Consider the following 13,286-nt stretch of genomic DNA (forward strand, 5'->3'; position numbering starts at 1 on the left):
CTCAGGCAAGGAAGACTGAAAGCAGAGCAGTGTGTGTGTGTGTGTGTCTGCGTGTGTGGGTGTGTATGTGTATGAGGGAGAAGAACCAAAGTGAGTCCTGAGTGGCCCAACCACACACTGCAGGGAGGAGAGTGCAATTTATGAAACATTCACCTGTTCAGTTTGTTTATAAAATAGAATCTGGAGGGTTTGGGAGGCTAACTGTAATAAGAATACATGCTCACTGAATATATTTGAGAGATACAGAAAAGTATAAAAAAGCAGGTAGTCGCCTGAATCCTACCTCCCAGAGGTAACTACAGTGAATGTTTATGACTTTCCTTCTAGTCATTTTGCTCTGCATATAGATGCAATTTTAAACAAAATCGGGATCAAACTATGCATGTAGTTGTTTACCTATGTATTCACTCACTATTATAGATATTTCTATGTCCTTAATATTTGAAACAGCTCTGATACTGGGTTGGCCAAAAAGCTCATTCAGATTTTTGCATCAGATGGTACAGAAAACACAAATGACCTTTTTGGCCAAACATAACAATATAACATGTGCCTCCTATGGCTGTGGTATCACCTGGTTAATCTTTCCCCTAAATTTGGGCATTTCAGGTTTTTTCCCCCAGTTTTCCTCCTTATTATAAATAACATTGCCATGGACATCCTTGCACATAAATCTCAGTCCGGATTTCTCTTTCCCTAGTACAGATTCCCAGAAGTGGAATTACTGGGTCACAGAGTGTAAACATTTTCAAAGGCTCTGTGGAGCAGTTTGAATTGGGAGCAAATCTATTGCTTCCCAGAAAACACTGAACACAGAAATCCTCTCCAGTCCAAACCTGAACAAAGCAGTTGGACACACACGCCCCCGCCTGCGACAATGCCACATCTAATTAGGTGTTTAATGAATGTTTTTGGATGGGGATAAGGGAAAAGGATGTACTGAGCTCTGTAATTAATTAGAGGAAGGAAACAAGGCAGTTACAGCTTCACTAAATCCTATCTGATGCTCCCCACCAACCACCATCTCTGGCAGGTAAACCAGGGCATCCAAACTGTGAAACCCACCAAACGATCCCCCAACCCATTTCTGTGGGCTTGAAGCCACTCGACTTCATCTCCTGCCCCTTCTTCCTGATCAGAAAATAATATGTATGGTGAATTTTTCTGTATGGATTTTTCCTTCAGTAAATAGTTTACAGTATAAAATATGTTAATTATGTTTGCTCACTGACTGATCTCATTCTAACCTTAACATTCTGTGATTATTAACCTCTGTCACATTTATTCTAAAATTCAAAAAAGCATTATCTGGCCCTTTTGAATATCAAGATCTCCCCAGTGTATTCACTGCTGCATGGATTATTGTTCTCTGTTTTAAGCCTATGAATTGGGAAAATGTGAAATTCTGTGGAAAAAACCACTAGGTTTTAAAAAGTAACTACCTTCTTTCTGTAGGAAGAAACAGGTTGTTTGTTCTTCAGAACATTCCTATCAAGAATTTACTAGAAGTATGTATACCTGTATCATTTTTTATGTTTTTGGTAATGTTTCCAAACCACCTACTTTGAAATCAGAATCATTTTTTTATATTCATTTTCATATAATTCTCTTGATACTCTTCACCACACATTAGTGATCAGAAGTGAGATGTAATTTCCATTCCCTGCCCATAAGAGCTAAGTAGGTGTAGTAATATAAATTGAAGGGGATTTTATTGTGCAAGGATGGACTGTTGTTAGGCTTGACTGATTGAAGATGAACTTTGATGTGGTGTACTGGAATGCTACTAAATGCAGCTTACAATGCCTAACAAAAGATATATTATCTTATTATTGAGAAAGTTTACTTTTTAAAACGAGTATTTAACTCTCAAACAAAAGTAAAAGTATGCATGGAGAAAAAATTCAGGAAAGATGCGTTCCAACTTGTTATCTCTGGGGAGTAGAATTGTGGGGGAGGGGGTAATTTATCACATCATGCATCTCTGCTGTTTGGAGAATATTTAGTGTTATGTTTTATTTCAGGAAGCAGAAAAAAGCTAGGGGATAACAAGTGCCACAGGTATACAGGATGGAAATTACCCCCTCTCCCACAATTCTACTCCCCAGAGACACATGTATACGTATGGCCGATCCATATTGATGTATGGCAAAAACCATCACAATATTGTAAAGTAATTATCCTTCAGCTAAAATAAATCAATTTTAAAAGTGCCATATATTCAACAAGTATCTAAGTTCCTACTTCATACCAGGCATAACTAAGAGATCATTATAGAAATTTTGAAAGCTGCAAAAAAAAAGACATTGGGTATGTGTGAAGGAGAACGAAAGTGAAAATAAGGAAAGGACGAGCAGTTGTTTCTAAGGTACTTGTGGACTGGGACACTTGCTGCCTCCAGGCCTGCCCTCCACCTCTTGCTCCTATATCTGTGGTTCCCTGTGGACACCTGCTGACCACCTGAACCCCAGGTTGGCTTCTTGACTGGTCCTTCTGGTCGCTGACTGTAACCAGGTGTGTCTTAAGTGCTAAAACATCTCCTTTGCAAGGTAAAGCCACAAGGGTGGGGATCCAGGCACTTTCACATGCTAATGATGGGAATGTATTTACTACAAATATTTTGGAGGGAAATTTGGCAATATGTATTAAAAACCTTGAGTATATTCAGCCTTAACGATCAAAATCAGAATAGTGGTTGCATCTAGAAAGGTTACTGGCTGGAAAGGGGGCTAAAGGGAATCATCTGAGATGCTGGAAAGGTTCGACATCTTGATCTGGGTGGTGGTGACAAGAGCATATTTATGTAAAAATTCATTAATAGGTACACTTTAGGCCTGTGCACTTTAATGTATGTTGATAAACATGTTTTAATTGGGAAATAAACATTTGAAACTTTGGAACCAATGATTCCACTGTAATGTTGTATCCCATGGTAATAAAGATGCCAATATTTAGTTCACTGTGTTATTTATAATGTTGAAAATTAGATACCTCTAAAATGTTGCTGGGAGAAATATGAATAACCTCAGATATGCAGATGACAACACCCTTATGGCAAAAAGCAAAGATGAACTAAAGAGCCTCTTGATGAAAGTGAAAGAGGAGAGTGAAAAAGCTGGCTTTAAAGTCAACATTCAAAAAACTAAGATCATGGCATCCAGTTCCATCACTTCATGGCAAATAGATGGGGAAACAGTGGAAACAGTGGCTGACTTTATTTTGGTGGGCTCCAAAATCACTGCAGATGGTGACCTCAGCCATGAAATAAAAAAAGATGCTTACTCCTTGGAAGAACAGTTATGACCAACCTAGACAGCATATTAAAAAGCAGAGACATTACTTTGCCGACAAAGGTCTGTCTAGTCAAAGCTACGGTTTTTCCAGTAGTCATATATGGATGTGAGAGTTGGACCATAAAGAAGGCTGAGTGCCAAAGAATTGATGTGTTTGAACTGTGGTGTTGGAGAAGACTCTTCAGAGTCCCTTGGGGTGCAAGGAGATCCAACCAGTCAATCCTAAAGGAAATCAATCCTGAATATTCACTGGAAAGACTGAGGCTGAAGGTGAGGCTCCAATACTTTGGCCACCTGATGTGAAGAACTGACTCATTTGAAAAGACCCTGATGCTGGGAAAGACTGAAGGCAGGGGGAGAAGGGAACGACAGTGGATGAGATGGTTGGATGGCATCACCGACTCGATGGACATGAGTTTGAGTAAGCTCTGGGAATTGGTGATGGACAGTGAAGCCTGACATGCTGCAGACTATGGAGTCGCAAATAGTTGGATACAACTGAGAGACTGAACTGAAAATATTCCATAGCAGGGAATGATAAATAAATGATGTCCCATCCATTTAAAATCATGTCATCAAAAATTTCTTACTGATACTGGAAAACACTAACGAGACAGTGTTTGGTAACTGATGCAGGTCACAGAATAGGAAGGAAACAATAGCAAAGTAAAGACAAGTACCAGCTTTGCTTCCTGGTGCTGTGGTGATTTTCCTGGTACACAAAGAAAATTACAAGCTAATGATGGGAACCAGTCGTGCTCTGTTGGCAAAATAACACCATCAACCATGGTTCTCCTCTGATTTATCTGTTTTCAGTGCAAGCACTGGATACTAGATATTGACCTGTGGTAGTCTGGGTGGACAGAACTCTGGCGTCAATTAGAGATGTTTGGATTCTTTCAAGTTCTCCTTTATTCTGAAGCTCCTTTCTTATCCTTGGTCAACTCATGTCTGGAGCTGAGAGGTAAACGGTGGTAACCACAGCAGAGAGGGAATGGTTAGGATGTAAATATGTATGTGTATGTATGTGTGTTTGTGCATTTGTGAATACTGGTATTGCCACTATTCCAAATATGCACGGATGCATGTATGTGTATGTACACATGTAGACATGATCTCTCTAGTGTACATCCCCAAATTTGGAATCATGAAGATACTACAGCAATTTTGTATTGGAGTGGGTTGCCATTTCCTTCTTCAAGTAGCCAGTCAAACTGATCATCAAAATAAGGAAGTGATGGAGTGCTATGGCTATTCCCAGAGTGAACGTGTTAGAGGCAGGGTGCCATCTGGCATTTTTCTAGTGGTCTGAAGGCTTTTGGGGAGCACACTCATCATTGGTTTGAAGGAGAAGAGAGAAGCAGGCTGCAGCCCCACTGGCAAAAATCTCCTCATGCTCCTCAGTTTGCAACCCAGGGCAACACTGTATGCTTGATTAAGCTTGCAACGAAAGGATTTATTTTAAGCCATTTTAATAATTTCTTTTTTATCAGAAGCTAACCAAGCAGTTTTATAGTAGCCTTCATTAGCATGAAAGACCTGTTCCTTCATCGAGGCAGCTTGCCTATTGGTAAATTTTACTATGAGCTGATGTATGTAGAAAACCCACAAGTATTTTGACAGGAAGAAAATCAGAATAGAGCCCATGAAAAATCGCCTCTTGCTTTTTAATTGTCTGCCTCATTCTGAGTTAAAATAAACTTTTTTTTGGAGGAAAGGGGGTCCCTGTGCCAGGCTCAGCTGAAATGTGTTTTTTTTTTCCCCGATTTCCCATTCTAGTCCCTCCACTTATGGCAGGTCCTCTGAGCAAACAAGCCCAGCATCTCTCGGGAGAAGACTGCTACTACTCTCTGAGCTGCCGCAGCTGCTGCTATTGTCACTGCTACTGGTCTCTAAGTCATTTTTAACTTGACTGAGAGCCTGCTGTGTTCCAAGTCCCATACGGTACCCCGAGAGACAGTGTGAAGGAAATACACAGTACGCTGTTCTTTGAAATAGCCAGCTTCTCTAGTATTTTCTAAAACAGTGTTTCATTTTCGCGCCAGATTCAGGAATACAGATGGTGCATAAAGCAAGGCTCACTCCCCCAATTAAGGGTACCTCTGAGTTTCCGGCTTTGATTATAAAGGTCAAATTACATATGCCTTCTGTGTCAACTCACAGGTAATGTGCTTCTCTCTCAAGTGAAAAGACAGCATTCGATCCATTGTAACCAGCATAGTAACAAGTTTCTGTTTGGCTTCTTTAGGGCTCTCTAGCTGTATGATTGCTATTGGGGAACCCAGATCCCGGAAGAAGGTGTAAAACTGTCTTTTCCCGCCTGTATAAAAACCTCTTCAAGACTACTTTCACAGCAACAAAATCAGTTAATTATGAAGTACTCCTGAGAAATCAGTGCTGGTTGCAGGAGTTCTTCCCGTTAAATCTGTGGCTATTTAGAGTGGGGGAAGGAAGAGACGAGTAAACAGAACTGGAGACAAACATGGCAGAATGTATATATGGGGTTTTTCTCTGCCCTTGTGGGGCTCTTGGAGACTCTGACACATAAGCCAAACATGCTTAAGACACACACCTCTACAACCTTGGGCATTCTATCTCTATCTAGGACATGAATCCCAGATTTTGAAACCGCATCTATAGCATAGAGCTGCTAATAATACCTGACACAGCCTTCAGCCTGGCCCCTGGGGTGCCCAAGTTCTTGACAAAGGGCTCCCTTTTCAACCTTCAGGAAGCATCTCTTCTTCCTTGGGAAGATGGGAAAGGACAAGGGCCTTTGGTTCCATTTCCTGGGTAAGGAAAGAAAGTAGATTAGCAAGGCAGAGCTGGAAAGAAACAGGTATTCTTCTTCATCCCATCAACTCTCAGGAGAGTTTTATACTTGATCTGGGTGTGTTTTGAGGGTTCACATGGAGAGAGGGTTGTTAGCAGTCATCAAGGGGAGGTGGTCGGAAGGAGGCCTGGCAAGCAGAGCCCGGGAGCTCTCACTGGGGCAGAATGAATGCCTTCAAACCGTTGATTCACCCACTGCTCTCCCCTCCCTCACCTTCCACCTCCCTTGGCCACCAGGCAGATGTCTCAAGGCACACCAAGGAGACCTCCTCTGTTCTGCCATTTGGGAGACGTTAGAAGCATCCTCTGGGCCAACAACAGAGTGATTCCAGCCCAAGAGCCTGATGGGATCCGGAAGGACAGGTTGGCGGAAGACCTGGTTGTTCTCCAAGAGCAGGGACCTTCCTACTGCATCCCCAGTTTCCCTCAGCAATCCACAGTGGGTCTGTCAGCCATGACTTTCTCACTCTTGGCGAAGCTACTTGTGTTTTCATCCTGTTGCACCTTTCTGGGCTAATGAATTCTTCAGGTTTTCAACGTGCTATACACAATAGCATTTCTCTACTAGCTATCTTAGCAGGAAGAGCACTGACCTAGGAGTCCAACCAATCTAGGTTCACATTCCACCTCTGTCACTGACTAGCTGAGTGAATACAGGAATTTTTCATCTCTTCTCTGAGACTCAGTTTCTCCATCTGTAAAATGGAGCTATTGATACCTCCTTTTCCTGCCTTGCATGACTGCTGTGATGAGAAAATGAGATCGCTGACCTAAAAGAACCTTGAACAAAAGCACAAATTCAGGTTCTGATGCAGAGTCATATTTACTTTTGCTGAATCTACATCTAGCTTTTAGGGGGCTATTGGTTCTAGAATTCTCAGATTTGGTGAATAAGGCTGTGTTCCCTCCCTCCATCTCTACATAATTTTATACACTCTAGTCACATCCCTTCCCAGCCTTTATCTTTCTAGACTGAAGAGTCTGCATTTGTTTAATCTATCTTCATATGGCAACCCCCTCTACCCTCCCCCATCCCCTTGATTATAGAGTGGCCCTTCTCTGGATCATCTCCAGCTCCATTATGTCATTCTGGAATCACTAAGACCAAACCTGCAGAAATGTGCGTGCGTGCGTGTGTGTGTGTGTGTGTGTGTGTGTGTGTGTGTGTTCTCAGCTCTGAACCTCTTACTCTGCCCCCTCCCCAATTATAAATCCTAGAACAGGATGCTAGCCCAAGACCCTCTCTCCAAAGTACAGAGAAGGCCACTCGGCCCCAGGCTGTGGCTTCCCCCTCTTTCTCTACGCAGTCCCGGCCCCAAGGGGCTAAAACGGCTCCCTGTCTGGCTTGGGAGGCTGGGAGGTAGATAACTAGGATGGAGGGGGCCGAGGGGGAGGGAGGAGAGGGGTCTTGCGCAAGCGCACGTCGCTGCTCGGACCGCCAATGCTGCTGCCTCCCGGAGCAGAGGGAGGCAGGAGAGGAGGGAGGGAGAAGAGGGGAAGGGAGGGGGAGGAGGCACTTGGGCTGCAGCTTGCAACCGAGGCAGTCTCTTCTCAGCTCTCCGGAGGGACGGGGAGCGGCAGCCGCGGAGTAGGATGCTCTGCGGGGCGCCCTGAGCCGGGGGCGCCTGAAGCAGCTTCGGGGGCCGGGGCCACAGGGCAGCTCTCACCATGCATCAGTCCCTGACTCAGCAGCGGTCCAGCGACATGTCCCTGCCGGATTCCATGGGTAAGTCTAGCCTCCCTGCCTCGGGGCGGCGGCGGCCAGGAGTGAGTACGCTGCCCCCTGGACCGCGAGCGCTCGGGCCGCTCCGGGGAGCCAGGGGGCGGGAAGCGGGGCGAGGGAGGGGGGTCCGCGCGCCCCAGCATCGGGGTCGTGGACCCGAGCCCCAGGGGAGCGGCCCGGCGGGGGCGGGGGCGACGCGCGGAGCTGCGACCGCCCAGCTTGCGTCGGAGTATCCCTTACCGGAGTGCGGGTGTGCGCGTGTTTGTGTGCGTGTGCCGACAGACTTGCAGCCGGCGGTAAATCTCAGCTGTCTGGGGGATCAAAACACTTCCCTGCAACCTGCGCCTTCGCTTTCCATTCGACGCTCCCTCTTTGCAAAGTCCCCGTCACTTCTAAGAGCTCACCACTAAAGATAATTAGAAGAAACAGGGTCCTCGCCCCCTCCCAACTCAGTCGAAGCTGCCCTGAAATTCAGAGCTGCAGTGGGGGGAAGCCTGACTTGCACCTCGCTGATGGGGGGGGTTTGCGCAACCCTGGGGGATGGGCAGCAGGAGGTGGGTAAGAAGAAACGGGGCGGGGGGCTGGCAGGAGGGGAATTCCTTAGGAATCTCTCAAGACAGCCCAGCTCGGCTGTCTGCAGCGGCAGGATCAACATTCCTTGAATTTGATTCCTATTTTGTTCCTAGAGCACGGAGTGTGCGTTGATTGTAAAAAAAAAAAAGGGGGGGGAGGGGGGAGAACGAGTGAAAGCGCAAGAAAGAGGGAGCGCGAACCCGCGCATCTTCTGAAGTCGCGCTTTTCCTCTCCGGGTGGAAGGGAGGGGGAGGGGGGATCCACTAGCCTGATTTTGTTCAACACCTTTCCTCTTGAAAAGTGGGGGACAGCTGCCTCCAGGCATCAACTTGGCTGCTCCTCGAAGCCACTTTTAGGTAGTTACAAACAAACAAAAAACCCCGTCCCCCCTCAGCTGTTAGGCACCTTCCCAAGCCCTATGATTTCACTGGGCGGAGCAATTAATTTGGAGCCCAGGAGAGCGGGAGGGGATCGTCAAGCCACGATTCCACCTAATCTTCACATTCGCCTCGTATACATTTGAACCACATCGAATCCCCGCTTTCCAACATACTTTACATTCTGCAAAATCCCTCTGTCCCGAATTATTGCCATCCACCCTGCTCAGGTCTTCTCCAAAGAATTTGCGGGAACATCGAGGGGAGGGGGCAGGGAGAGGGCTGAACTCCCTACGTAAGCTTCCTACTGCCTGCAAAAGACTCCGTCTCAACAGAATTCGTTCACCCGAGGGGCCCCAGAAACCATCTCTTGGATGGTGGAAAGATCCGTATTTTTTAATGGTTTTGCCTATTCAGTACAAGAATTTGCTTTTTTAAAAAATTACTTTTAAGGGTGTAGTTATTTGCAACGTGGTACAAATAAGGCCAAGGGCTCAGATCCGAATCCAGAACACAGCAGTACCAGACTCTCCCCACTCCCCAGGTCTCTTTGACCGCCCCCCACCTCAACGCGCGCGCGTGTGTGCGCGCACGCGAAGCCCCCCTCCCTCCACAAGCTCACACGCACACAGAATGCACTCCTCACCTTGGCCAGCTGTGGCGCCAACGCAGCCCTGGCTCCTCGACGCCGGGCTGGCGTGCAGGCGAGGGCCGAATGGCAGAGTGCGAGGTTCCGGCTGCGCGCATTCCCGCAGCGGCCACAACCACCTGCAAAGCCGGCCGGCCGTGCCAGCCCCTCTGCCAGTGCGGAAGTGGGCAGGTTAGGGACTCCGGGTTAGAGCGTTGCTCTTAGGCACCCTGTTGGGGAACGGGGTTGAAGAGAGTTCTTTCTTGGGCTCTCAGGGGCCCTCAGCCAATCAGGCGTTTCCCGAAACATCTGCGCAACAAGAAGATGAGTGGGCTTCGCCCAGTCCAGACTCGACACTGCGGGAAAAAGAATTACAGATCCCATATGGACGTGCGAGCCAGCTCCACGCAGCCTGCTTCGTAAAGTGCGCAGACCCAAGGCAGAGCAAATTCCCGAGTCGAGTGGTAACCCTGGGTTTCCAGAGTTGGACAGGGGAGTCTCCCCGGAGTTCCCTGGCGTAGGTCCCGCACAGCCCAGGCCTGAATCAGCGTCTGGGCTACTTCGGAGCTGCTCCCACTTACTTCAGCCCTGGCAACGGCACCTTCCCTTACATGGGGGAGGGGAAGTGGAGGTGGGTGGGTTAGTGTTTCAGCCTCCAAGGGCAGCATTTCTGAGGGAATTCCCTCTACACGCAGGACACAACCTCAGCCCAAACAATAAAATAGAAAACACACAGACACACACTGCACCAAGGTGCCTGCACTCTACGCTTGCCGGCTGCCTGGGAATGAGCGATGAGTCCGCGACCTGGGCGTAGCAGGCGCTTGGACGGTAATTTGAAATTTGACTCCGGCGCCCCTTCATGCCCCTCCCGGCAACCCCCATCTCCCTTTTGGCAACACCGCCCCCAGGCGCTAAAGCACCTCTACTACAGCGGGGCTCACCTTCCCTTGCAAATAACACATTTGTAATTCACCGGTGGACTTGGAGGTCTCTGATCAAAGTATTGCCCGAAGCGGGGATTTCAGCACCTTTAAGGAAACGTTTGGGAAATTGGCAGAGCGTTGAGGCTCTTGAGTGGGCAGTCACCTGTTTCCACGGATGCTCAACGCTGGACTTCCTGAGACCCACCCTGTATGGTCCAGCTGACCCAGGTAAGCAAATCCTAGTGGGTTCAAAGGTCAGCGCGAAGGATTAGCCAGTCAACAACAACCTAGTACACAGGACAGAATTATGGGCCTCAGTCCTTGCTGCACTCTGATAGAGACTGCATCCCCTGTTGTCAAGGTGGGAATCGGGAACATGTACAAGGTTTAAAAAAAAAAAAAAGTGAGCAGACACCATCCATTCTACCTTCTGACAGCCCACACCTTGGTTCCTGTCAGATATATAATCCTGGGACTGGTGGATATCTTATGGGTTGTGGACCAGACGCACAATTACAGCATAACTGTAGCAGTTATAATGAATAGACTTACTGAGTGAGGTAGCTAGGAACTCAGGGACATGAAATAATGAGTGATTAGAGGAGAGCAAGCTTGATCAAGGAGAACTTCTTGGAGGAGGTGAATTTTGAGCAGGTCTGAGAGGAAGGGAGGGACCCGGATTCAATGACCGCAGTGCAGGTGGGGGCTCTGACCAGGGAGGAGACTGGGAGGAGGGAGAAGCTGGCTGTATTTGGAAGGGTGGAGATGGCAAATAATTGGGCCCTTCTCAAGAGCAGAGCATCTTGGTTGTCATGAATCTGAGGTGGAGGTGGGGCACTGCAGAGAGGGAGGGCTGCAGTGGTTCTGCAGGGAGGCTGCTGGGGGCGGAGAGGGGCAGGCAATGCCAATGACGGGATTCAGACTCTCCCACTGCTGGTGGTTGCAGGGGTGGTTGTTGTTTAAACAGAAAGATACTGGGCACCACATTGACAGGCTACTGGGAGCCAGTGGAATTGTCCCACTGGTTGGGCAGAAGGCTTTTTGTGCTGGGGAGCCCTGAGATGCACCCTATTTAAAAAAAGACAATTCTATGATTGTCCCTCATGTTTATTCACACAACCCCCCCCCCCCCACACACACCCCATAGCCTTCTTGATTAGAAAGGAAGGGATTCTCAGATGTGACCTCTTGTTTATTCAACAAGTACTGACTGCTCACTAGGTATCAGACACTGGTGGGCGCTGTTTTCACATACCTGCGGCTGTACTGAAGTACCTCATGGTGTTTGAGGGTTGTTTTTTTTTTTTTTTTGATACACTGATTTAAAATCAGAATAAGATGTCCCGGTGTATATGGGAACATCTAAGGCCGGCCCCACACTGTACCCTAAGAAGAACAGAACTCTGCTTCTCGGTTCTTCAATAAAACAACAGCCAGAAAAATGTCCCAAGCAGACACAAAGAGCTGTTTTGGGGAGCCTGGACCACACCATCAGAGAACAGGTGTTTCTTGCTCGAGGAAGATGTGACTTTTCAGTCAAAGTGCCTCTAAAGATAAATGGAAGGGTGATTCTTCACTTTTAAAAAGGATTCGCCCTGGGATTCCTTAAAATGGTTAGCTCCCTAAGTTCAGCTAGAGATGATTTCATTCTACACAATTTTAGTCCTTATAGTATAAAACAAGGGGTGACTTGGGGGAGGGTGTGAGGGGCCAGAGGATAGATATTCAACCTAGTGATGGGAGAGTTTTCTTAGGAATTTGATCCAAAGCTAATCCTATCTGGGGGGCAGGCCCCTGTGGAGCTCCAGGATCTCTGCCTGGGTTTCTCAACTGACTGGATTTTCAATTCAGGTTCTGAAGCAGTAGAAAAAACAAAACAAAACAGATTTTCAAATGACACCATGTGGTTTGCTGAGTCACTTTTCTGACCTGACTCCTATGCTTTTAAGAGTTAGATTGATATTTGCTAAGGAGACCCGAGAGCTGTGAATAAAATCAAAAGCCAGTTGGCTGGGAAGGAGCCAGGTGAGTGATATAGCCCCAAATTTAGAAAGACCAAGACCGTATACACACACTCCCCCACCTCTAGACTCTAGGGTGAAGTGTTTTCCCTGTGAGGTGTTGAGACACTTGCGTGTGTCACAAAGATGCCCTTGTTGTGTCCAGCTGTCTCCTCACTCTCTTTGGCTAGCCTGCGGTCTGGGAGGGCTCAGATGGTGTGGAAATGCAGACAGGGATGGGAGGCCATGTGGCTAAGTTTATGTTGTGTGCTTGCACACTCAGTCGTGTCTGACTCTTTGGGACTCCACCAGACTCCTCTGTCCATGGAATTTTCCAGGTAAGAACACTGGAGTGGGTTGCCATTTCCTTCTCCAGGGGATCTTCCCGACCCAGGGATCGAACCAGAGTCTTTTGTGTCCCCTGCACTGGCAGGCGAATTCTTTACCAGTAAAGTCTATGTTAGAGCCCCTCTGTGGAGCCAACTAGCAGATTCACTGAGAAGCTGTCATCAAATGGATGTGGGGACCCTGGTTTAGAGACTCATTTAAGGTCCCTGCAATTCAGAGGAAGGGTAACACCTTCAGATAAACAGGAGAAATCAATCCTGCTCCCCCACCCCAACCCTTCGCAGTCCAAGCCTCCCCGCTCAGCTCCTCTGATTACCAGCAGTCAGCTCCCTATTTGCAGCCCAAAGAGCCCTCTCACACGAAGGGCCCTAATAACACAGGTGTCTCCAGCTCTCCTGAGGTTTTCCCCTGGAGGCGGGACTCAGCAACCCCCTCCCCCCCAGGAGCCCCCTTTCCCAACTCACTTTACCTTTCCTCCCAGGTTGCGACATGACGCTTTAGTCTGAGAATGCCTCTAAACACTCAGGCCACTTCTACATTTCGATGTAAAATGGTCTTAGAATAGGCCCATATTAGAAATGACCCT

At 47.4% G+C, this 13,286-nt stretch overlaps 1 protein-coding gene across 3 annotated transcripts in view; it reads left to right on the forward strand.

The window, feature by feature from the left end:
• The first annotated feature begins 7,793 nt into the window (after positions 1-7,793).
• TMEM255A (transmembrane protein 255A) overlaps positions 7,794-13,286 on the forward strand; it is a 46,015-nt gene continuing 40,522 nt past the window's right edge. For all 3 annotated transcript variants that reach the window (XM_068962846.1, XM_068962847.1, XM_068962848.1), the window contains exon 1: positions 7,794-7,851. In XM_068962846.1, coding sequence (XP_068818947.1) covers positions 7,794-7,851 — 58 coding nt within the window. The remainder of the gene's footprint in view (positions 7,852-13,286) is intronic.

The sequence above is a fragment of the Capricornis sumatraensis genome, chromosome X (assembly GCF_032405125.1).
Source record: "Capricornis sumatraensis isolate serow.1 chromosome X, serow.2, whole genome shotgun sequence".
In the NCBI taxonomy this organism is placed as follows: Eukaryota; Metazoa; Chordata; class Mammalia; order Artiodactyla; family Bovidae; genus Capricornis; species Capricornis sumatraensis.